Raw genomic sequence first — 25,142 nt, 5'->3', positions numbered from 1 at the left:
TGCTGAAGTCACAAACTTTTGCCCCAAAGGGGTCTTGTGGACCGATATGCTGGAAAGCCAATGTTAAGGAAAGGTAAGCAAATGGTCCAGGAGGAGGCTCAGCTCATCAAAGGTCTCTTGCCTTCATCTGAGTTGAAACTCAAGCTACCCAGGTTTCCATTTCACTAGCCAGCATGGGGCCTATTTACTTTCTTTTTTTGGTAAGATTTTATTTATTTGAGAGAGATAAAGAGAAAGAGCAGGAGGAGGGGCAGATGGAGAGGGAGAAGCAAGCTCCCTGTGGAGCAGGGAACACATGTGGGGCTCCTAGGGCCCCAGGATCATGACCTGAACTGAAGGCAGATGCCTAAATCACTGAGCCACCCAGGTGCCCCCGGGCCTATTTACTTTCTAATCAACAATCTAAGATCCTATGGACTCTTAACTAGAACATAGCCTACAGCCCATCAAGGAAGCCCTTTTACAACTTAAAGATCTGCCTGTTTCCCCTGCTCCCAGGAAGACTGGAGGTAAGTCAGTTTGTTTTATACTGCGGCTTGGTGACATCACAGTAAGATCCTACATATCAGTCCTGCTTATGGTGTACAGTAAGTGCCAGGAGGTCTGGGAGAAAAGACCTTGCTTCTGCCGAGAGCAGGGAGCCAAGAGAATATGTTTTAGGCCAGGACTAGAACACGCCAAGAAGCCACTGTAAAAAAAAGTCTCACAGTTGGTCATGAATCTAGAGGACATTAGCAGGTAAGTTATGAGGCCCTGGACTTGTAACTTCCCTATCAAAAGGATTTTCACCAACCCTTCTACCTCACTCCTCATACCATAGTACCGCCATGCATTTCGCCCTCTCACAAATAACACTAAAAGGTGCCAGGGATAAGAATGGAGGTAAAGCAGGTTAACAATGGACACCTAAAAGGGAAATGCTTTGGCCTGAGAAAGAAAGTCCCCAAGGCTAGCCAGCAGCCAGACACAGAGATGGAGGGACTTTCTGTTACGGGAAGTCCATGCTGTCACACTGTCCTTGTAAAGAAGAAAAAGAGGGGGGTCGGGGGAGAGAGAGAGAGAGAGAGAGAGAGAGAGATGTTTTCCTGAAACTGCTTATCTAATCACAGAGGAAGTACTGAAACATGGTTCAATTTTCCACAGAAGAATAACTCTTTGAAAAATCAAAATTGAACAATGGCCAAGGCTCAGCCCATGATCCTGTGAGGCTTGTACCTTTTCAAAGGAAGTATATTGTCAATTTAGAGATCAAAGCGATTGAGGTCTGCGAAAAGCTGTGGATGTTTGACAGGCCACATCCTTTGGGGGAGACAGGGTGGCAAATCTGCTTAAAGAATATCCATCCATGTGTCCCCTTAAGGGGTACTTGTTAACTGTTTGCTTGGTAGTCTCCCTACTTCCCCCTGACCCCCCATTAAGGTCCTCTCTGCTCCTCGAAGACGTCAGAGGCTATGTAGACTCATAATGACCCATTCATCATAAGACCCCCTTAGAAATAACTTGGTTTAGGGTTTCTAAGGCTGATGACACTTCAGGAGCCAGATGGGTATTAAAAATATGGGAAATAATGGCACCTGGGTGGCTCAGTGGTTGAACATCTGCCTGGGGCTCAGGTCATGATCCCGGGGTCCTGGGATCGAGTCCCGCATTGGGCTCCCCACAGGGAGATGTCTCTGACTCTCTCTGTTTGCCCCTCATGAATAAATAAATAAAATCTTAAAAGAAATATGGGAAATAGCTGAGAGGGGATGTTGGATGGTGGTAAGATCACAGAGGACAATGGGGCCTGTGGTGAACTGGAGGACCAGTACAAATGAGGCTTTCAAACTGTGGAAACAGACAACTAAAATACTGGGCTGGTCAACCAACATGAATCCACTGGCCAAATCGGGCATGGGGGCCCTCGAGTTTGCAACCTCTGATTCAACCTTCTATAACAGAACCCCAATAGAGGAAGTGATTTTTCCCCCAGGTCACACAATTGATAACCAGACCTCCTGATTCTCCCCAAACACCCGAAAATGGCACTCATCGTCTTGCCTCCAGCGAGGAAGATGATTCCTAGGTAATGCTTCCCTGTTGGGGCCATTCGATCCCTCCCTCTGGCCTGACCCTTCTCCTGCCAACTGCTGCTACTCATTGGCATGATGTGCCCATGCCAAGTGTGTTTGCCACCTGAAGCCTTTGACATTTGCCAGCTGCAATAACAGCCTTTCTCCCTCCCACTGTGCCAAGTTCCTATTCACATGAGGCCGTGCAGCTGGGAGCCAGATTTGGTCAAAAAGATTTTTTTTATTCCCCCTCAGCTTTGTGACACAGTTCTCTGACTTGAGGGTGGTACATAAACAAGAAGGGTTGAAAGAATTCAGTCTGCTTTCTGTTTGCATCTGAGTTGGAAATAGTAAACGCATTTAGCCTCCAGATCTGCTTTTGTGGGTTCCTTTTGGAAACGTGGAGGGTGTAGAAATCCACGACAGAGCACCCACCTATCCCTTCCCCTTTTCACTTTCGTGCACTACCCAGAAAGGGGTGAGCTGTGGGAGAGAAGGAGTGTGGAGTGGCAATGGTCTCAAGCCCTGCATTTTTCCTGGACCATCCTCGGGGATGGGGGGTTGCTGAGATTGCCCATGGAAGGGAAAGCACACCAAAAGAAAGAGAACCCTGCCTTTAAACCACTCCCTTCCCAGCCTGCCACTTGCCTGAGATCCCTGCCAGTTGAACTGCTTCTTTTGAACAAAGTTATGGAAAAAGTCTATGTTTAATTTTTTTTCCTTTGGAAGAGAGGAAAATCAACTATTACCAGTCCCTAGCACCTTAGCATTAGATTGATTTAACTGGTTTAGCAAGAATAGACACCTGAGGCCATGGGATATAGAATAGATGAACTTTGATAGGAGGGGTGGTGGGAAGGGAAGAACTTAGGAGTGTTTCTCAATACCAGTGACACTGCTATTTTGGGCAGGCCGTGCTTTCTTCTGTGGGCTCATCCTACGTATTGAAAGATGTCTAGCATCTCTAGTCACCGCCTACTAACTGCCAGTAGTGACTCTCATTTGTAACCATTACACCAACACCCCCCTAATTTTCAAATGCATGTGAGGAGATAATACACCCCCACCCTGCCAACATTTGGAAAGCATTTGATATAATGCTATCTGAAGAGGATGGGCTAGGTGTGGAGAATCTGAACAGCCAGAGAATATGAAGACACTAGGTTCTGGAAGAAAGTTGTCCACATTAAGAGTATGCTGGGGTGTTGAAAATAGCAAAGGGTTTCATCCACTATGGATGTCCTAGAAGAGTAAGTATGGTCTGCAAGACCCATGCTAAGTAGGATCAATGCCTATTCTGTTCATGGGGAGGTGAGGTCTCTTTAGTTCTACCAGTTATTGGCTGGGTGGAAAAGGAGAAAATTGGTGTCATCAGAGGGGCACCAAACCACCCAAAACTTCCATGCTAGTGTGCCTGTTCCAGAGCCTAGAGTCTTCAGCTGAGAGTCCCAGTTAAGGGACTGATCATCTGAAGCTGTCCTTGTCTTCCAAAAGGAGGGCTTCAGTAAGAGGAGGACCACACTAATAACTATATTGGCCCTCCTGGGCAGAAGACTTATGAAGTACTTATGCAGTCCCCATTCACCAAAGGAACCCCTTGGAGGAGATAGTCAATAAGCGATAACACACACACACCCCCCTCCGCCCCGGGGATTGAGAAACACTATGCCTTGGAGTCAACTGCTCCTTTTGGGGTAGGAGGAAAATATGAGCTTATAGCAAGAGTAGGCCTCTGCCCTGCTGAAGGCAGCAATAAGCCCCTGAGCCTTTTTAAGGAAGCTGAAAAGAATTCCAGACATGGGCATGAGAAGGCAAACTCAAGACTGTCTCAGTTTTGCCGGGAGCCTGTACTGATCTGGACTGTTACCAAACATGGACCATCCCATCCCACTCCTAAAGGTTGGTGCCTTTGCCCTAGATATTCCAAACAGTGAAGGGGTCCAGTAGTACACCAATAGGTGTTCTTACCTGAGAGGTCCAGCTACATCTTCCCCGAGCGTCTCTTGCATGCGCCATATTTAGACACTGACTGACTGCCTTTTCCTCCATACCCTCAGTATTGAGGCACGGGCTGTGCTGTGTTTGAGCAGAAATGGGTGGATCTGAGAGCTGATTACTACATGATATACTGCCACATCAACCCAGGAGCTGAATTGAATCACTCAGTGATCAGTCTGGCAACATCTTACTCCCATAAATCACAGAATCGTCTAACAGCACAGCAGTCTCTTTTTATCATCTCCAAAATATTCACCAGCCATCCCTAGATTAGCATACAACACGCTCTACAAAATCATGAATGCATGGAAGTACTCAAAGAAGAAACAAATTTGAAATAGAGGCCAAATCCCATTTTGAAAAATACCATTTCAACTGAAGATGTCTCCAAACTTCTTTGTTGAGCAGGCTCTCTGTTCAAGGATAGGAGCAGGCAGAGAAGTCTGATCCCTCCCTTCAGCCACAGGAACCTGGCAGGCAGTGAAGCAGGAAACTAATCCTGGGCCAGGATTCCCCCCACCCAAGCTCTGTCCCAGCTGTTCAGCTATACTAAATGTCTTTTGTTGGGCTGGATTCCCTAGCACTCATGATGCAGGGGGTATGGATGCGATAGGGATTTTGCAAAATCCCCATTCTGTAAGTAATGATACTACTAATAATAGCTCACATTCATTGAGTGGTTACTATGTGGAAGACTTTCCAGTGCTTTACAAGCATCATCTCATTTAATCTTCACAGTAAACCTCTGAGGTATGTAAGCAGCCCCATTACACAGATGAGAAAGGTCAACTGATTTTTTCTAAGGTCATCCAGTCAGCAAGTAAGTAGCTGAACAAAGAGTAGAATCAAAATCCATCAGGAGCTTCCCGCTGGTTCTCCAAAATTACTCATCTGGAAAAGCAGAGAGAGGCACATGCCTGCAGCGTACAGGGGAAAAGGAGAGGGACTCCAGTTCTCTAGAGGTAGGTTGGACCTAAGGATGGTTGAAATAGGGATCTTGATGGGGTAAGCTGAAGTAAGATGGAAACAGAGAAAGAAGAGAAACTGTGACTTTTTGGAGGTAACTTTCACTGTCTCTAAGCCAAGAGCTAGACCCCCTCTACCCTATCTTCTACACAGCTGAGGTACAGGCATAACAAAAATCTCAAGCACTTGGAGAAGCATCTAAAATGTTCTAAGATCAAGAAGCATGTTCTCACTGAATCAGTGGCTCAGTGCAAAGGAGCACCTTTGATCTGGACATCTCAAAAGCCTAGATATCTTAAATTACTTGCCCTGCCTGTACCTGACATTATGAAGAATGAGGCAAGTGGCAAGTAAATAAGCTACTCAATGAATACACATTTGTTAATAAAGCTTATTTCTGAAATGCCTCTAACAGACGTCCTGAGCTCAAGCCATATTCCATTCAATCACCTATACCTTCTGTGGATCTCCAGGTCTAGAAAAACCTCATTGCTGGTCATGAGATCCTTCTGCCCTGCATCCTTCATTCATACCTACATGGTTCAACCAAGGGATGGGCTTGTAAATTCCAGTGTCAGAGGAGGCATAAAGAGCAGTTTGTATTTTTGAACTCAGATTGGCCTGGCCTCACTTCCTGGCAGTTGAAGACATCTGGATTTGAGTACCATGCATAAAAGAAAGCTCAAAATATATTGGCAAGGCCTCTCTAATTTCAGCCACCAATGGCAAAATGGGAAGGACTTCAAGCCTACAGACCAAGAATGCACTGAGAAGACTATTAGGGAAACTGAATTTTAAAAAGGAAGAAAGTTCATGTGATTACTGCCATCCACAATCTAAGAGAGCAACCTGCAAAGGGATGATTTCTTGGTTGATTGCAATCTGCAATCTGGTCAGGGCATCTAGGTGACAAAAAGTGGTAATGTCACTGTCGCTGCTGCTGCTGCTGATGATGATTAAGATGATAATGGTATTGACAAGGGAGAAAACTTATAGGTCTTTATATTTTTCCCAAGTGTTTTCACATGCAGTGTGTCAGGTGATTCCCCATGAGATATGTAGAAGAGTGTCAGTGTTCCACCATGTGTTGAAGAGAAGCACAGAGTGATTCAGACACCTGTCTGAGGTAACCAATGCTGAGCAAAAATGTCAAACACTGACGAGAGGGTGGCCCTAATGAAATCACCCCTTGAACGGTGTTTCCTGCTACAAAAGTGTTCAGGATCTCTAGTAAAGAGAGGACCTAGCACCTCCAAAGGACCAGACATGCCTGAAATGACACTGGCCAAGGTGTGGCTCCTCCAAGCTAGCACCTTCCTTCTTTTCTACCCTCTGTCTGTCAAACCTCCTCTAGCTCACTCAACTCGCTCTCCATTGTTCTACTAATCAAAACGCCAATTCAACAACATTCCAACTATTCTAAACCATACTGACTTGTTTCTTCTCTGAACTTCTTGTTTTGTTTTTTTTTATAAAAAATTTATTTTTTATTGGTGTTCAATTTGCCAACATACAGAATAACACCCTGTGCTCATCCTGTCAAGTGCCCTCCTCAGTGCCCATCACCCATTCACCCCCACGCCCCGCCCTCCTCCCCTTCTACCACCCCTAGTTCGTTTCCCAGAGTTAGGAGTCTTTATGTTCTGTCTCCCTTTCTGATATTTCCTACCCATTTCTTCTCCCTTCCCTTCTATTCCCTTTCACTATTATTTATATTCCCCAAATGTATGAGAACATATAATGTTTGTCCTTCTCCTACTGACTCATTTCACTCAGCATAATACCCTTCAGTTCCATCCATGTTGAAGCAAATGGTGGGATTTGTCATTTTTAATGCCTGAGTAATATTCCATTGGATACATAGACCACATCTTCTTTATCCATTCATCTTTCGATGGACACCGAGGCTCCTTCCACAGTTTGGCTATTGTGGACATTGCTGCTAGAAATATCGGGGTGCAGGTGTCCCGGAGTTTCATTGCATCTGTATCTTTGGGGTAAATCCCCAACAGTGCAGTTGCTGAGTCGTAGGGAAGGTCTATTTTTTAACTCTTTGAGGAACCTCCACACAGTTTTCCAGAGTGGCTACACCAGTTCACATTCCCACCAACAGTGTAAGAGGGTTCCCTTTTCTCCGCATCCTCTCCAACATTTGTTGTTTCCTGCCTTGTTAATTTTCCCCATTCTCACTGGTGTGAGGTGGTATCTCATTGTGGTTTTGATTTGTATTTCCCTGATGGCAAGTGATGCAGAGCATTTTCTCATGTGCGTATTGGCCATGTCCATGTCTTCCTCTGAGATTTCTGTTCATGTCTCTTGCCCATTTCATGATTGGATTGTTTGTTTCTTGGGTGTTGAGTTTACTAAGTTCTTTATAGATCTTGGAAACTAGCCCTTTATCTGATATGTCATTTGCAAATATCTTCTCCCATTCTGTAGGTTGTCTTTTAGTTTTGTTGACTGTATCCTTTGCTGTGCAGAAGCTTCTTATCTTGATGAAGTCCCAATAGTTCATTTTTGCTTTTGTTTCTTTTGCCTTCGTGGATGAATCTTGCAAGAAGTTACTGTGGCCAAGTTCAAAAAGGGTGTTGCCTGTGTTCTCTTCTAGGATTTTGATGGAATCTTGTCTCACATGTAGATCTTTCATCCATTTTGAGTTTATATTTGTGTATGGTGAAAGAGAGTGGTCTAGTTTCATTCTTCTGCATGTGGATGTCCAATTTTCCCAGCACCATTTATTGAAGTGGCTGTCTTTCTTCCTGTGGATAGTCTTTCCTCCTTTATCGAATATTAGATGACCATAAAGTTGAGGGTCCACATCTGGATTCTCTATTCTGTTCCATTGATCTATGTGTCTGTTTTTGTGCCAGTACCACACTGTCCTGATGACCACAGCTTTGTAGTACAACCTGATATCTGGCATTGTGATGCCCCCAGCTATGGTTTTCTTTTTAAAAATTCCCCTAGCTATTCAGGGTCTTTTCTGATTCCACACAAATCTTAAAATAATCTGTTCCAACTCTCTGAATAAAGTCCATGGTATTTTGATAGGGATTGCATTAAACGTGCAAATTGCCCTGGGTAACATTGACATTTTCACAATATTAATTCTGCCAATCCATGAGCATGGAATATTTTTCCATCTCTTTGTGTCTTCCTCAATTTCTTTCAGAAGTGTTCTATAGTTTTTAGAGTATAGATCCTTTACCTCTTTGGTTAGGTTTATTCCTAGGTATCTTATGCTTTTGGGTGCAATTGTAAATGGGATTGACTCCTTAATTTCTCTTTCTTCAGTCTCATTGTTGGTTGTTGGTGTATAGAAATGCCACTGACTTCTGGGCATTGATTTTGTATCCTGCCATGCTGCAAATTGCTGTATGAGTTCAAGCAATCTTGGGGTGGAGGCTTTTGGGTTTTCTATGTAGAGTATCTTGTCATCGGCGAAGAGGGAGAGTTTGACTTCTTCTTTGCCAATTTGAATGCCTTTAATGTCTTTTTTGTTGTCTGATTGCTGAGGCGAGGACTTCCAGAACTATGTTGAACAGCAGTGGTGAGAGTGGACATCCCTGTCTTGTTCCTGATCTTAGGGGAAAGGCTCCCAGTGCTTCCCCATTGAGAATGATATTTGCTGTGGGCTTTGCGTAGATGGCTTTTAGGATGCTGAGGAATGTTCCCTCTAGCCCTACACTCTGAAGAGTTTTGATCAGGAATGGATGCTGTGGCTGAGTTCAAAAAGGGTGTTGCCTGTGTTCTCTTCTATGATTTTGATGGACTCTTGTCTCACATTTAGATCTCTCATCCATTTTGAGTTTATCTTTGTGTATGGTGAAAGAGAGTGGTCCAGTTTCATTCTTCTGCATGTGGATGTCCAATTTTCCCAGCACCATTTATTGAAGAGAATGTCTTTCTTCCAATGGATAGTCTTTCCTCCTTTATCGAATATTAGATGACCATACATTTCAGGGTCCACTTCTGGGTTCTCTATTCTGTTCCATTGATCTATGTGTCTGTTTTTGTGCCAGTACCACACTGTCCTGATGACCACAGCTTTGTAGTACAACCTGAAATCTGGCATTGTGATGCCCCCAGCTATGGTTTTCTTTTTTAAAATTCCCCTGGCTATTCGGGGTCTTTTCTGATTCCACACAAATCTTAAAATAATTTGTTCTAACTCTCTGAAGAAAGTCCATGGTATTTTGAGAGGGATTGCATTAAACGTATAAATTCCCCTGGGTAACATTGACATTTTCACAATATTAATTCTGCCAATCCATGAGCATGGAATATTTTTCCATCTCTTTGTGTCTTCCTCAATTTCTTTCAGAAGTGTTCTATAGTTTTTAGGGTATAGATCTTTTACCTCTTTGGTTAGGTTTATTCCTAGGTATTTTATGCTTTTGGGTGCAATTGTAAATGGGATTGACTCCTTAATTTCTCTTTCTTCAGTCTCATTGTTAGTGTATAGAAATGCCATTGATTTCTGGGCATTGATTTTGTATCCTGCCATGCTACCAAATTTCTGTATGAGTTCTAGCAATCTTGGGGTGGAGGCTTTTGGGTTTTCTATGTAGAGTATCATGTCATCGGCGAAGAGGGAGAGTTTGACTTCTTCTTTGCCAATTTGAATGCCTTTAATGTCTTTTTTGTTGTCTGATTGCTGAGGCGAGGACTTCCAGAACTATGTTGAACAGCAGTGGTGAGAGTGGACATCCCTGTCTTGTTCCTGATCTTAGGGGAAAGGCTCCCAGTGCTTCCCCATTGAGAATGATATTTGCTGTGGGCTTTTCGTAGATGGCTTTTAAGATGTCGAGGAAAGTTCCCTCTATCCCAACACTCTGAAGTGTTTTGATCAGGAATGGATGCTGTATTTTGTCAAATGCTTTCTCTGCATCTAATGAGAGTATCATATGGTTCTTGGTTTTTCTCTTGCTGATATGATGAATCACATTGATGGTTTTAGGAGTGTTGAACCAGCCTTGTGTCCCGGGGATAAATCCTACTTGGTCATGGTGAATAATTTTCTTAATGTACTGTTGGATCCTATTGGCTCGTATCTTGTTGAGAATTTTTGCATCCATGTTCATCAGGGATATTGGTCTGTAATTCTCCTTTTTGGTGGGGTCTTTGTCTGGTTTCGGGATTAAGGTGATGCTGGCCTCATAGAACGAATTTGGAAGTACTCCATCTCTTTCTATCTTTCCAAACAGCTTTAGTAGAATAGGTATGATTTCTTCTTTATTTTTATTTTTATTTTTTTTAAATTTTATTTTTATTTATTTATGATAGTCACAGAGAGAGAGAGAGAGAGGCAGAGACACAGGCGGAGGGAGAAGCAGGCTCCATGCACCGGGAGCCTGACGTGGGACTCGATCCCGGGTCTCCAGGATCGCGCCCTGGGCCAAAGGCAGGCGCCAAACCGCTGCGCCACCCAGGGATCCCCTGATTTCTTCTTTAAACGTTTGATAGAATTCCCCTGGGAAGCCATCTGGCCCTGGACTCTTGTGTCTTGGGAGGTTTTTGATGACTGCTTCAATTTCCTCCCTGGTTATTGGCCTGTTCAGGTTTTCTATTTCTTCCTGCTCCAGTTTTGGTAGTTTGTGGCTTTCCAGGAATGCGTCCATTTCTTCTAGATTTCCTAATTTATTGGCGTACAGCTGTTCATAATATGTTTTTAAAATCGTTTGTATTTCCTTGGTGTTGGTAGTGATCTCTCCTTTCTCATTCATGATTTTGTTAATTTGAATCTTCTCTCTCTTCTTTTTAATAAGGTTGGCTAATGGTTTATCTATCTTATTAATTCTTTCAAAGAACCAACTCCTGGTTTTGTTGATCTGTTCCACAGTTCTTCTGGTCTCGATTTCGTTAAGTATGTCTTAACTTTGGTTATTAATTGATATATTTGGCAGCTCCCACATTCAGGGCATATATATTGAGGATTGTTAGGTCCTCTTGTTGGATAGATCCTTTAAGTATGATATAGGGTCTCTCTTCCTCTCTCACTACAGTCTTCGGGGTAAATTTTAGTTTATCTGATATAAGGATGGCTACCCCTGCTTTCTTTTGAGGACCATTTGAATGGTAAATGGTTCTCCAACCTTTTATTTTCAGGCTGTAGGTGTCCTTCTGTCTAAAATGAGTCTCTTGTAGACAGCAAATAGATGGGTCCTGCTTGTTTATCCAGTCTGAAACCCTGCGCCTTTTGATGGGGTCATTAAGCCCATTCACGTTCAGAGTCACTATTGAAAGATATGAGTTTAGGGTCATCATGATATCTATTCAGTCCTTGTTTTTGTGGATCGTTCCACTGGACTTCTTCTTAAAGGGGAATTTTAAGAGTCCCCCTTAAAATTTCTTGCAGAGCTGGTTTGGAGGTCACATATTCTTTCCATTCCTGCCTGTCTTGGAAGCTCTTTATCTCTCCTTCCATTCTGAATGAGAGCCTTGCTGGATAAGGTATTCTTGGTTGCATGTTCTTCTCATTTAGGACCCTGAATATATCCTGCCATCTCTTTCTGGCCTGCCAGGTCTCTGTGGAGAGGTCTCCTGTTACCCTAATATTCCTCCCCATAAAAGTCAGGGATTTCTTATCTCTTGCTGCTTTAAGGATCTTCTCTTTATCTTTGGAATTTGCAAGCTTAACTATTAAATGTCGAGGTGTTGAACGGTTTTTATTGATTTTAGGGGGGGATCTCTCTATTTCCTGGATCTGAATGCCTGTTTCCCTTCCCAGATTGGGAAAGTTTTCAGCTATGATTTGTTCAAATACATATTCTGGCCCTCTGTCCCTTTCGGCGCCCTCAGGAACCCCAATTAAACGTACGTTTTTCTTCCTTAGGCTGTCATTTATTTCCTTTAATCAATCCTCATGGTCTTTTAATTGTTTGTCTCTTTTTTCCTCAGTTTCCCTGTTTGCCATCATCTTGTCTTCTATGTCACTCACTCATTCTTCCACATGATTAACCCTCGTCGTTAGGACTTCTAGTTTGGATTGCATCTCATTCAATTGATTTTTAATATCTGCCTGATTAGATCTAAATTCTGCAATCATGAAGTCTCTTGAGTCCTTTATGCTTTTTTCTAGAGCCACTAGTAGCTTTATAATAGTGTTTATGAAATGGCTTTCTGACATTGAATTGTAATCCAGATTTTGTAACTCTGTGGGAGAGAGGACTCTCATTCTTTCTTTTGAGGTGAGGTTTTCCTTCTAGTCATTTTGCTAAGTGCCGAGTGGCCAAAAACAAGTTGTATTGGGAAAAGGAGAAAAAGAGAGGAGAGAAAGAAGGAAAGAAAAGAGAAAAGGAAAAAAGAAAAAAGGAAGAAAAAAAAAGAAGAAAAAGAGAAAGAAAAGGAAAGAAAGGGGGAAAAAGGGTGGGGGAAGCAAACAGAAATCAAAAAGAAAAAAAAACACGGGGTAGTATCTTGTGATTCTGTATAATTTAAGTCCCTTGATTTCCCCCAGAACTTGTCTGTCTAGCTGGTCTTCTGGGGAGGGGCCTGTTGTGCTGATTTTCAGGTGTTAGCACTTGGGGGAGCTGCTCTGCCCCCTGCCTGGTGCAGGGTTCAGTGGGGGTTGTTTACCCTGTGAGGCCGCAGGAGGAACAACCACAGTGGAGGCTGCCAGCTCTGGAAACCTGGATTCAGCTCCCGCAGTAACTCCTGAGCTCTCAGCCTGCAGGGGCCTGGATGCTCAGCTCGGGGCAGGAGCATCCTTGCTGTCCTGGGCCCTCCTGGCCTCTGCCTGTCCCGGGGGGAGGCTGGATCCTGGGCTGTGTCCTGGTGCCCAGTGCTCCCAGGCCTGCACTGTTGGATTCGGCTCCCAGCCCGGCAGGCCCCTCTCTGTGGAGCCTCCGCCCCAGCCCCTCCGAGCTGCTCCCGGGTCCAGCCGTGTGCGCGCTGCAGCCCTTTAGAGAGCTGGGCGCACTCTCCCCGGGGAGCAGGTGTCTGTTAGTGTCCCTGGGAGCCTGAGGGCATCCCCGCCCCTCCTGGGGTCCTGCTCTAACTCCCTGTGAGTGCCTTTCTGCCCGGGAAGATTGGTGAAGCTCCTGCTCCTCCGGGACGGGGCTCTCCTGTCCTGGGGGCACTCGCCCCGGCCTCAGCCCGGCTCCTCGTGGGGCCCCTCCCCCTTGGAGGCCTTTTATTTCTTTTTTTCTTTTTTCCCTGTCTTCCTACCTTGATAGAAGCGTGAACTCTTCTCACTGTAGCATTCCAGCTGTTCTCTCTTTAAATCTCAGGCCGAATTTGTAGATTTTCAGGATGATTTGAAAGTTATCTAGGTAATTTGGTGGGGACAGGTGTTGGGGACCCTACTCTTCCGCCATCTTGCCGAATTCCCCTGAACTTCTTGTTTTGGATCAATACATCCTTTTGAAAAATTGATGAAAGCTATAGGCCTTTCTTTTCCCTCAAGGGGGGGATATATATTGGCAGACGTGTTGCACACTCATGCAGACTCTTACACCGAAGTGTGTTCTCTCTCTCTCATACACACACACTTTTGAGTATACAATAAATTAGATCTTGGGCTAATTTAAAAAGGGAACATCTTTAAGGCCAGATGAAGAAAACCTGAGAATAGATGGCTTACAGGTAGAATCATTCTCCTTTGGCTTTTACCAACCCTCTTCTAGCAATCTTTTACCCCTCACCCCAGCCTACTTGTCCCATCCTCTACCCTCTAGCTTCTTGTTGTCCTTCATTACCCAGGGTTCATCACCACCTTGCCCCTTCTCCACCCATCTGGGAGTCTCATTCCATCAGGACTCAGCCAGGCACAATGAGCTAGCTCACTTGCCAATCACTTGGCAGATCCCAGATACTACATTTGACAGGGATCTGCAGATCAAATGGGACGTGTATTTGAACTGGAGTCTTCTGGAAATAATAGGGGGGCTTGGAGGAAGGGAGGGAGAGCCCTTCCAGAACTCCTGTCCATTTCACCTAGGAGAAGGACTATGGCTATCTACTCTAGAAAACATGATATACTTGATGTTGACCTACTCACATTTGAGATAATAGGCTATCACTGAATATGAAGAGAAGACAAAGGCCATGTCACATACATGACGGTCTTCTCTAAACAACTATCTTGAAACTCTTTGTACCTGAGGTTCTGCCGTTGTCACTGGCTTACCACTCCTGCACACACTGTCCCCAACAGTTTATGTCAGAACTACCATAGGGGAATAGTTGAAGAAAAAAGTCCTTACGGAAGTTGGTGGTAAGTCCTTCTTGTGAAAGAATGACCACTGGATGGAGAGCTTGTCTCGGGAGGCCACAGTGCTGGTGTAGGTGCAGACAAGTGTGACATCAGATCCAATAGTCACGTTCACAATGCTGTTTGGGATGGTCACCTGCACCATACTAACTTGACCTGAAAAAGTAATCATCAGAACAAAAATGGTACACTCTCACATTCTGAAAACAATCTTTCATTACAAAACATTTTCAAGGACATCTTATTTGAGGAATCCAAGGTGAGGAGGAGGAGGAAGAATGCTGAGCAAGCAATTGGCGTGGGGGTAGGGAGTTTCTCACAAATGACAATGTAATGAAACTAAAATCCTATGTGATGGTGAGATAATAACACCGAACTGGGAATTATTCTGTATAAGCATGGCCTTAAACAGAGGTTCTTGGGCAGCCTAGGTGGCTCAGCGGTTTAGTGCCGCTTTCAGGCCAGGGCATGATCCTGGAGACACGGGATCAAGTCTCCTGTCCGGCTCCCTGCATGGAGCCTGTTTCTCCCTCTGCCTGTGTCTCTACCTCTCTCTCTCTCTCCTCTCTGTGTTTCTCATGAATAAATAAATAAAATCTTTTAAAAAACCCCCCAAAAACAGAGGTTCTTAAAATGTTGTCCAGGGACCCAAACAGGTCCATGAGCATGGAAAGCAATCCAGTTTGCCCAGGACTAACAGATTTCTTGTATATGGAACTTTCAGTTTTATTTTTTTGCTTCCAAGTTTTTGTTTAAATTCCAGTTAGTTAACATGTAGTGTAATATTGGTTTCAGGAGTAGAATTTAGTGATTCATCACTTACATACAACACCTAGTTCTTATTACAACAAGAGCCCTCCTTAATGCCCATCACCCATCCAGCCCATGCCTCCACCAACCTCCCCTCCAGCAACCCTCAGTTTGTTTCCTAGAATTAAGAGTCTCTTATGGTTTGCCTCCCTCTCTGTTTTTATCTTATGACAGCATTTCTTTGGCAGCTATGTAATGTGTGCTTATGTATTTTTGTTTAAATAATTTTTAGTTTTAATTTCTAATTCAGTAAATATAGATAGAAATAACTGACATAGCAAAGATTCTTTGGAGTTCCTCAGTAATTTTTAATTAAAATTTTACTGAGATAATAGTAGATTTCCATACAGTTCTTAGAAGTAATCACAGATATCCCATGTACACTTTACCCAGCCCCTCATAACGGTAACATTTTATAAAACTGTACTATAATATATCACAATTAGGACATTCATATTGATACAATCCACCCATATTATTTTTATTTCTCCAGTTCTACTTGTACTCAAGTGTGCATATGCATTTAGTTTTATACACTTTTATCACATGTAAGTGTGTGTATCTGCCATTGCAATTAAAAATACTGGACGGTTTCATCACCACAAAGATCCCTAATGTTGCCCTTTTATAATCACTTACCTTCCTTCTGCAACCCCATCCCTGATTCTAAGCATGGGTAGCCACTAATCTTTCCTTCATTGCTAAAATTTTGTCTTTTATAACCTTTTGGGATGGACTTTTTTTCACTCATAATTACCTAGCACCATACCCAAATTGTATCTGTAACTCATTGCCATTTGTTGCTTAGTAGCATTCAATCTGCGTAACAATTGACCCATTTAGGAACATTTGGGTCATTTCCAAGACTTGGCAATTGAATAAAACTCCGAGGTACAGATTTTTCAGTGAATATAAATTTCGATTTCACTGGGATAAATTTCCAAGAGTGCAACTGCTGGGTCAGATGGTAGTTCCATGTTTAGTTTTACTAAAGAACAAAAACAGGGGCGCCTGGGTGGCTCAGTCGGTTGAGTGTCTGACTCTTGATATCAGCTCAGGTCTTGATCTCAGGCTGGTAGGTTCAAGCCCTGCATTGGACTCCATGCTGGGCACAGAGCCTATCTAAAAAAAGACAAGCCAAAAACCAGCCACATTGTTTTCCAGAGTGGTTATATCAATATACATTCCCACCCATAAGATATGAGTGGTCTAGTGTCTCCACATCCTCCTCAGTCTTTGGTATTGTCACTAATTCTCTACTTCAGCCATAATAAGTATATAGTAATATATCATTGTGATTTTAATTTGTCTTTCTCTGGTGCAATTTTATGACGCTAAACAACTTTTTATGTGAAAATTTGTCACTTGTATGTGTTCCTTGGTGAAAGGTCTGTTCATATCTTTAGACCATTTTCTAACTGGATTATTTAATTTTCAACTGTTAAATTTTGAGAGTTCTCTATGTAATCTAGATTCCAGTCTCTTCTTGGACAGAGACAGTTTTATTTCTTCCTTTCCAATTTATATGCTTTTTGTTTCTTTTATTACCTTATTGCAATGGCTATAACTTCCAGAACTTTACATGTACAACATGTACATGACATAATACAGGATATGTTAACTGTAGGTTATTTGTAGATGCTTCTTATCACGTTGAGGTAATTCTCCTTTGTCATGGGTTGAATTGTGTCCCACCAAAAGGTATGTAAAAGTTCTAATTCCTGGTATCTGTGAATGTGACCTTATTTGGAAATACGTTCTTTGCAATATAATTAAGCAATATAATTAAGGATCTTGAGATGAGATGATTCTGGATTTAGAGTGGGCTTTAAATCCAATGACTGTTGTCCCCGTAAGAGAAAGGAGAGGGAAATTTGACAAAGATACACAAGGAGAAAGGCCATATGAAGGTAAAATCAAACAATGGAGCAATGTACATACAAGCAAAGGAACACCAAACATTTCTAGCAGCCAAGTAGCAGAAAGCCATGGCACAGATTCTACTTCAGAGCTTCTAAAGAAAATCAATATTGCCAAAGCTTTACCTTCAGGCTTTGGGCCTCCAGAACTGTGAGAGAATAAACTTCTCTTGTTTTAACCCACGTGGTTTCTGGCAATTTCTGACAGCAGCTCTTGGAAAGGAACACATCTATTGCTTAATTTGCTGAGAGTCTTTATCATGAATGAGTACTGGATTTTGTCAGATGCCCTTTCTCCATCAATTGATATAATCATTTGCTTTTTTTCCTTAAGCTTGTTGATATGATAGATTACACTGAATGACTTTGAATGTTGAACCAGCCTTGCATACCTGAAATAAATCCCATTTAGTCATTGTGTAGAATTCCTTTAAAACATAGTAGAATTCAATTTCCTAGTGTTTTGTTGAGAGTTTTTGAATCTAGGTTCATGAAAGAATTTGGTCTATAGTTGTCTATTTCTGTACTGTCTTTGGTTTTAGTATCAAGGTAATACTAGCCTCATAAAATGAGTTGAAAGCCTTCACTCCTCTTCTATGTTTTGGAAGAGACTGTGTAAAATAATTGTTAATTATTTTTTTCTAATGTTTGGTAGAATTATCCAGTACAAGCATCTAGGCCTGGGTATTTCTTTTTCAGGAGCTTTTTAAATTGTGAATTCAATTTCTTTAAGGGTTATGGTATCTTCAGATTATCTATTTTATATCAGGTGAGCTTTAGTAGTTTGTTGTTTTGGGGGAATCTGTCCATTTCTTCTAAGTTGTCAAATAGATGAATGTAAAGTGTGCACAACATTTCTTTATTATATTTTTAATGACTGCAGGATCTGTGCTGATACCACATATTTCATTTCTGATATTGGTGATCTGTGTCTTATCTCTTTTTATTTTTACCAATCTTGCTAGAGATTTGTCAAAATTATATATCCGTTTTTTCAAGGAACCAGATTTTTATTTCATGTAATGATTTTCCTATTTCAATTTCATTGATTTAAGTTCTTATTATTTCCTTTCTTCTCTTTGTTTTGGGTTTATTTTACTCTTCTTCCAGTTCCTTGATGTAGAAACTTCAATTATTGACTTGATACTTTTCTTAATTGCAAATGGAAGCATTTAGTGTTATAATTTTCTGTTTTAGCACTGTTTTAGTTGCATGTTATATATTTCCATATGTTATATTTTCATTTTAATTCAGTTCTATGTATATTCTTTAAATTTCCTTTGAGATTTCCTTTTTGGTCCAAAGATTATTTAGAAATGTGTTGTATAATTCCCAAGTGTTTAGAGATTTTCTTGTTGCCTTTCTGTTCTTGATTTCTAAAAGTTTGATTCCATTGTGCTCAGAGAACAGATTCTGCATGATTTTAATTCTTTTACATTTGTGGAGGGTTTTTTTTTATGGCCAAGCATATACTCTATCTTGGTATATTCTGCAGGTGCTTGAGGAAATAAATGCATTCTGCTATTGCTGGGTGGAATACTTTATACAAAAGATGTATTTTAAAACATTATGGGAATGCCTGCGTGGTACAGCCAGTTAAGCATCTGATTCTTGGTTTTGTCCCAGGTCATGATCTCAGGGTCATGGGATTGAGCCCCATGTCAGGGCCCTTGCTCAGCGTGGAGTCTGCTGAAAGATTCTGTCTATCTCTTTCTCCTTCTGTTCCACCTCCCATCTCTTAAATTATCAAATAAATCTTTAAAAACACTATGAATACTCACCAAGATAGACCACATTATGGCCTTAAACAAATCTTAACACATTTAAAAGAAGAGAAATCACACAATGTCTGCTCCCAGACCACAATGGAATTAAAACAGAAATAAATTAACAATAAGACTACTGGGAAGTCCCAAAATACATGGAGACTAAACAACACACTTCTAAATAACACATGAATCAAAGAAATCTCAAGAGGAAATTTAAAATACTTTTAACTAATGAAAATGAAAATACAACTTGTAAAAATTTGTGATATGCAACAAAAGCAGCACTTAGAGGGAAATTTCAGCACGAGTGCATATATTACAAAACAAGAACGATCTAAAATCAATCATGTAAGTTCTCACCTTAGGAAACTAGGAAAAAAGAATAAATCCAAAGCAGAAGAAAAGAAATATTGAAAATTAGAGCAAAAATCACTGAAATTGAAAACAAGAAATCAATACAGAAAACCAATGAAACCAAAACTGGTTATTGAAAAAGATAGGTAAAATTGATAAGACTCTAAGTTAGCTAACTAAGAAAAAAATAAAGTGAACACAAATTGCTAGTATCAGAAATGAAAAGAGGGCCATAACTTTAGATACCATGGATATTAAAAGGATAATAAAAGAATACTAGGCATAATACCCTCCAGGTCCATCCACATTGAAGCAAATGATGGGTATTCGTCCTTTCTGATGGCTGAGTAACATTCCATTGTATATATAAACCACATCTTCTCTATCCATTCATTTGTCGATGGACATCAAGGCTCCTTCCACAGTTTGGCTATGTAGGGGAGGTGGGCAGGGGGATGGGGTGACTGAGTGACGGGCACTGAGGAAGGCACTTGAAAGTATGAGCACTGGGTGTCATACTATATGTTGGCAAATCGAACTTCAATAAAAAAATATATTTAAAAGAAAAAAATACTAGGAACAACTCTCGGCCTACAAATTTGTTAACCTCAATAAAATGGACCAATTCCTTGAAAAACACAACCTGTTAAAACTCACACAGAAGTAGACAATTTTGACAGGCTTATATATACTCTATATGTACTAAAGAAATTGAATCAATAATTAATAACCTTCAAAAAAAGAGGTTCCAAGCCTGGGTCCACTGGTGAATTCTACCATACATTCAAGGAAGAAATTTAACCAAGTATCTACAATCTCTTTCAGAAGATAGAATAAAGGGAGTATTTCCTAATTCATCCTATGATGTCAATATCACCCTAATACTAAAACCAAAGACGTTACAGGAAAAGAAAACTATAGACCAATATCTCTAATGAACACACATAAACCCTTGATAAAATATTAGTAAATCAAATCCAACAATGCATAAAAAGAATTCCATACCATGGCCAAGTAGGATTTATCTTAGGCAAGGCTGACTCAAAATTTGAAAATGAATTAATGCAATCTATCACATGGACATGTTTTTAAAAATCACATGATTATATCAGTATATTCAGAAAAAGAATTTTCCAAAGCCCAACGTCCATTTGTTATAAAAACCTTCAACTAGGAATACAGAGGACTTACAACTCGATCAAGAACACTTACAAAAAACCTGCAGCTAACACCATCCTTAATGGTGAGAAACTAGAAGCGTTCTTACTAAGATCAGGAGTCAGACAAGGATATTCCCTCTCATCACTCCTTTTCAATCTCATTCTGAAGTTCTAGCTAATGCAATAAGATACAAAAAGTATACAGATTGTGAAGGAAATGACAGATTACATGATTGCCTATGTAGAAAATCCAAAAATAAACCTTATGGAACTAATAGTGATTAAAGAAAGTTTTCAGGATACAAGGTTAATGCACAAAAGTTAGTTGCTTTCCTATATACTGGCCATGAACAAGTGGAATTTGAAATTAAAAATACAAAACCATTTACATTAGCAACACCACCCCCTCCCCCCGCCAAATGAAATGCTTGACTATAAATCTGGAAAAATCTGTACAAGGGCTATATGAAGAAAACCAGAAAACTCTGATGAAAGAAATAAAAATAAATAAATGGAGACATAGTCTGTGTCTCAATAGAATAGGAAGACTCAATATTTTCAAGATGTCAGCTCTTCCGAACTTGCTCTATGGAGTCAATGTTACAGTCAAAATCTCAGGAAGTTATTTTGTAGATATTGACAAAGAAATTCTAAAGTTTGTATGGAGAAGAAAGAGACCCAGAATAGCCAACACAATATTGAAGAACAAATTTGGAGGACTGACAGTACTTCAAGACTTCCTATAAAGCTATAGTAATAAGACTGTATAGTATTGGTGAAAAAAATAGACAAATAGATCCATGAAACACAATAAAGAGCCCTAAAACAGACCCACAAAAATTAGTCAACTGATCTTTGACAACAGAGCAAAAGCAATACAATGGAGCAAAGATAATCTCTTCAACAAATGGTGCTGAAACAACTGGACGCTTATGTAGAAAAAAAAGAATCTTGCCACAGAACTTACACCCTTCACAAAAATTACCTCAAAATGTATCTAACAGATCTAAATGGAAAAAGCAAACTATAAAACTTCTAGAATATAACATAGGAGAAAATCTAGATGACCTTAAGTATAATAATGATTTTTAAAGATACGACACTAAAGGCACAATCCATAAAAGAAATAATTGATAAGCTGGGCTTTAATAAAACTAAAATATTTTGCTCTGCAAGGACGCTGTCAAGAGAATGAGAAGACTAAAGCCACAGACTAAAAAACTATGCAGAAGACATATCTGATAATGGTTTCCTATCCAAAATACACAAATAACTCATAAAACTCATGAATAAGTAAACAAACAACCACATTAAAAATGGATTAAATGGATGCCTGCTCAGCAGTTGGGCGCCTGCCTTTGGCTCAGGTCGTGATACCAGGATCCAGGATGGAGTCCCGCATCGGGCTCCCTGCGAGGAGCCTGCTTCTCCCTCTGCCTATGTCTCTGCCTCTCTCTGTGTCTCTCATGGATAAATAAATAAAATCTTTAAAAAAAATGGATTAAAGACCTTAAAATACCTCTCACCAAAGATGATATACAGATGGCAAATAAGCATATGAAAAGATGCTTCACATCATTTATCATTAAGGTGATACAAATTAAAACAATGAGATACTACTACACATCTATTAGAATGGCCAAAATCCAGAACAATGACAATACCAAATGCTAGTGAGGATGTGGAGCAACAGAAACTCTCATTCATTAATGGTGGGAATGCAAAATGGTACAGGCACTTTGGAAGACAGTTTGATGTTTATTTACAAAATAAACACACTCTTACCATAGTGCCCAGCAGTTATGCTCCTTGATGTTTACCAGAAAAATTGAAAATTTATATCCACACATAAATCTGCACATGAATGTTTACAACAGCCTTATTTATAATTGCCCAAACTTGGAAGAAACCAAGATGTCCTTCAGTAGGTGAATGGATTAATAACCTGTGGTATATATGGGTTCCTGGAGGGCTCAGTCAGTTGAGTGTCCTGATTTCAGCTCAGGTTATAATCTCAGGGTCCTGGAATGGAGTCCCATGGCACGTTGGACTCCCCACTCAATAGGGAGTCTGTTCGAGGATTTTCTCTCTCTCCCTCTCCCTCTCCCTCTCTCTCTCTCTCTCTCTCTCTCTCTCTCTCTCTCTCTCTCTCTGTCTCTCTCTCTGTCTCCCTCTCTCTCTCTCCTCTCCCCCTCCCCACCCTCACACTCTCTTGCTCTTTCTCTCTCCCCTTTAAAATAAATACATCTTTTAAAAAATACTTTAAAAATAAATAAAAACACAAACTGTGGTAGACACAAACAATGCTAAAAAGAAGAGCTGTTAAGCTATGAAAAGATATAGAAGGACATTAAATACATATCACTAAGTGAAAAAAGCCAATCTGGAAAGTCTATATACTATATGATTTCAATTCTGATATTCTGGAAAAGGCAAAGCTATGGAGACAATGTAAATATCATTGGATTCAAAGGGTTGGTGGAGGGGAAGGCATGAATAGGTGGAGCACTGAGCAGTGAATATATTCTACATGATAATATAATGGCAGATGAATGTCATTATGCATTTGTCCAAACCCATAGGCATTTTGTCTATCATGTTAGGAATCCCCTCTATTTAAATCTGTCATTTCAGGGATGTCTGGGTGGCTCAGTGGTTGAGTGTCTGCCTTTGGCTCAGGGCATGATTCTGGAGTCCTGGGACTGAGTCCTGCATCATTCTCCCCACAGGGACCCTGCTTCTCCCTCTGCCTATGTTTCTGCCTCTCTCTGTGTCTCTCATGAATAAATAAATAAAATCTTTTTTAAAAATCTCATTTTAGCAGTCTCTTTTATTTTGTTTCATATTTTACACACAGCCTACTTTTGTGGACTGGGTTTCTAATGCTAATTTAATGTCCAGAGTTTCTACAGTGTTGTTTTGGTCTGTCTGGGTTAACCACTGTCACTGGGGCTTCTGTGTTTGTCTTTGATTCTATTGCCTGAGCGATTGGAAGTGTTTCTCCAGGCCAGGTTGCTGGGTGCCTCTCAGTGGGGGAATCGCTATGGTGGGACACTCCTACTGTAGCCCTGTGTCTGGGGAGTGGTGGGCAGGTTGAAGGAAGAGTCTCAGACTCACACAAAGAGTCTTCCAGAACTGAGCATTTGCTGTGACTTCATTCCTTTTGTCTGTTGTACCCTCTGCCCCCCTCAGTATCTCTAGATGAAAGTGAGGAGTCTCAGGCCCAGTGAGAAAAAGAATGCTTCCTTTGTCTACTCTTGTCGGTGTGGCTTCTTATGACTCATTCAGTGGTGTTGGGCTCACTTGATGTAAGAGGGACTCTCATTAGATCTGGTGGAAGAATAAGCCTCCCAAGGCTGCCCTCTGTTACTAGGTTGAGATCTGGAAATCCCAGAACTGTCTACCCTTCTTCACTTTGATGGAAAGAAATAAGACACCTTGCCACTGTGTTATTCCCAGCACCCAAACCACTGCTTTCTTCTTATAGTCTTTCAGAACTCTCCCTGGATTGTCTTTTACATTATTTCCAGGGAGAGTTTAATACTTGTGCCTAGCAGAAAGAAGCAAGGACAAGCAGCTCTATGCCCTTTTATCTAGACCAGAAATCTCCCTCAAGTTTTAAGAGTGTAAAAGAGTCCTGAAACCACCAAGCCTGAGAATTGTTGACCTTCTGAAATGATGAGCTGCCCCTATGATTTGGGGGAATGCCAAAGAGTCTCCCACTCCAAAACCCAGCCTACCACTGTACTTGAAATTCTCAGTACTATACAAGCATCTTTCAAAGGGCTGTTATAGGGAACAATACTTTGGGTAACACTCTAGAGACACTGGCTCATCTTATTAACTGGTTATTACCCATTGCAAAGTCAGTATAGAAGTTCTCCAGGATGGAACATAAGACCATCAGATAGGTATTAGAAAAAAAAGGTCAAGTTTAATAGATGTTCTCTGTGCTGCAGGGGAATCTGAGTGAGAGTTCTGGCTTCTTTCAGGGTTACAGACAAGGAGTAGAATGAAAGTACAGAGATCATGAAAAGATCAGAGGAAATGTACAGGAAGACGAATCCTTGCCCCCTTCCCAATTCTGCACACCCAAAGACTTTAATTTTATTTTCCTTACTTAACTACAGGCAAACATAAGTAATGAAATTGACAAACATTTTGAAAAATTAGAAGAAAAAGCAAACCATTGTACTGAGACCCCTGGTTTTCCATATTCAATAGCCAAGTAGTCTGTCACAGCCAGGCCACCTGGTCCAGCTGTTTCTCTGCCAGAGGTTGGCTGCTTATATAGCAACTGATGCTGTGATAAATTGAGATTAGTGATTTAGGATAGGCATCAAAGCAGCACCTTCTAACTCCATGCAGTTTCCCCTCTTCTCAATGTTGTCTCCAGGCTTTCCTGGTTCCCATTATTTATGCCTTTCCAAAAAACAAAACTGACCCTATGGAAAATAGCTACTCTTTCCAATGGAAACTTTATTGGGGAAGGCTAAGTGGCTCTCTCCTGACCTCACAGAGCCCATCTTGTTTTTCCTAAGTTAGTCACACCTTTGACTATGCTTAAATGATGATTTCCAAATGCCTTTAAAGTGTACAAAATAAAAAGGATAGAATAGTGATTTGGTGGCCATTGAAGTCCCCGAAACTTTCCCCTAAAAACAGAGATTTTGGAGGTATTATTCGGCTATCATTTTTGTCTTCTAGTTTGGGTCCCAGCGTCTGTTATGGGATTAGTGTAATGGTGGGAGCTTATGACAAAGTAAGCACCCTGCCCCCCCCCCTACAAAATGCCCCTCAAAGGCTGCTCTCTGCAAAAACATTAGAAGGCAAAGTAAGCACAGCTCTACAAGGCAAGCCATGGAAGAGGCTGTGGTGTCTATCAACAAATACCCATTGAA

General features: G+C 41.2%; 1 protein-coding gene across 5 annotated transcripts in view; it reads right to left on the bottom strand.

Annotated features, from left to right (window-relative positions):
• The window catches only part of VSIG1 (V-set and immunoglobulin domain containing 1), a 150,445-nt gene that overhangs the window by 14,016 nt on the left and 111,287 nt on the right, over nucleotides 1-25,142 (bottom strand). For 2 of the 5 annotated variants that reach the window (XM_072743203.1, XM_026014925.2), the window contains one exon: nucleotides 14,222-14,385. In XM_072743203.1, coding sequence (XP_072599304.1) covers nucleotides 14,222-14,385 — 164 coding nt within the window. Of the gene's footprint in view, nucleotides 1-4,019; nucleotides 4,128-14,221; nucleotides 14,386-17,084; nucleotides 17,351-25,142 lie in introns of those variants that run through there. The other 3 variants (XM_072743202.1, XM_072743201.1, XM_072743204.1) reach the window with 3 other exon arrangements.

The sequence above is a fragment of the Vulpes vulpes genome, chromosome X (assembly GCF_048418805.1).
Source record: "Vulpes vulpes isolate BD-2025 chromosome X, VulVul3, whole genome shotgun sequence".
Lineage (NCBI taxonomy): Eukaryota > Metazoa > Chordata > Mammalia > Carnivora > Canidae > Vulpes > Vulpes vulpes.
The sequence above is the reverse complement of the archived record's forward strand: the minus strand, read 5'-3'. Positions and strand labels throughout refer to the sequence as shown.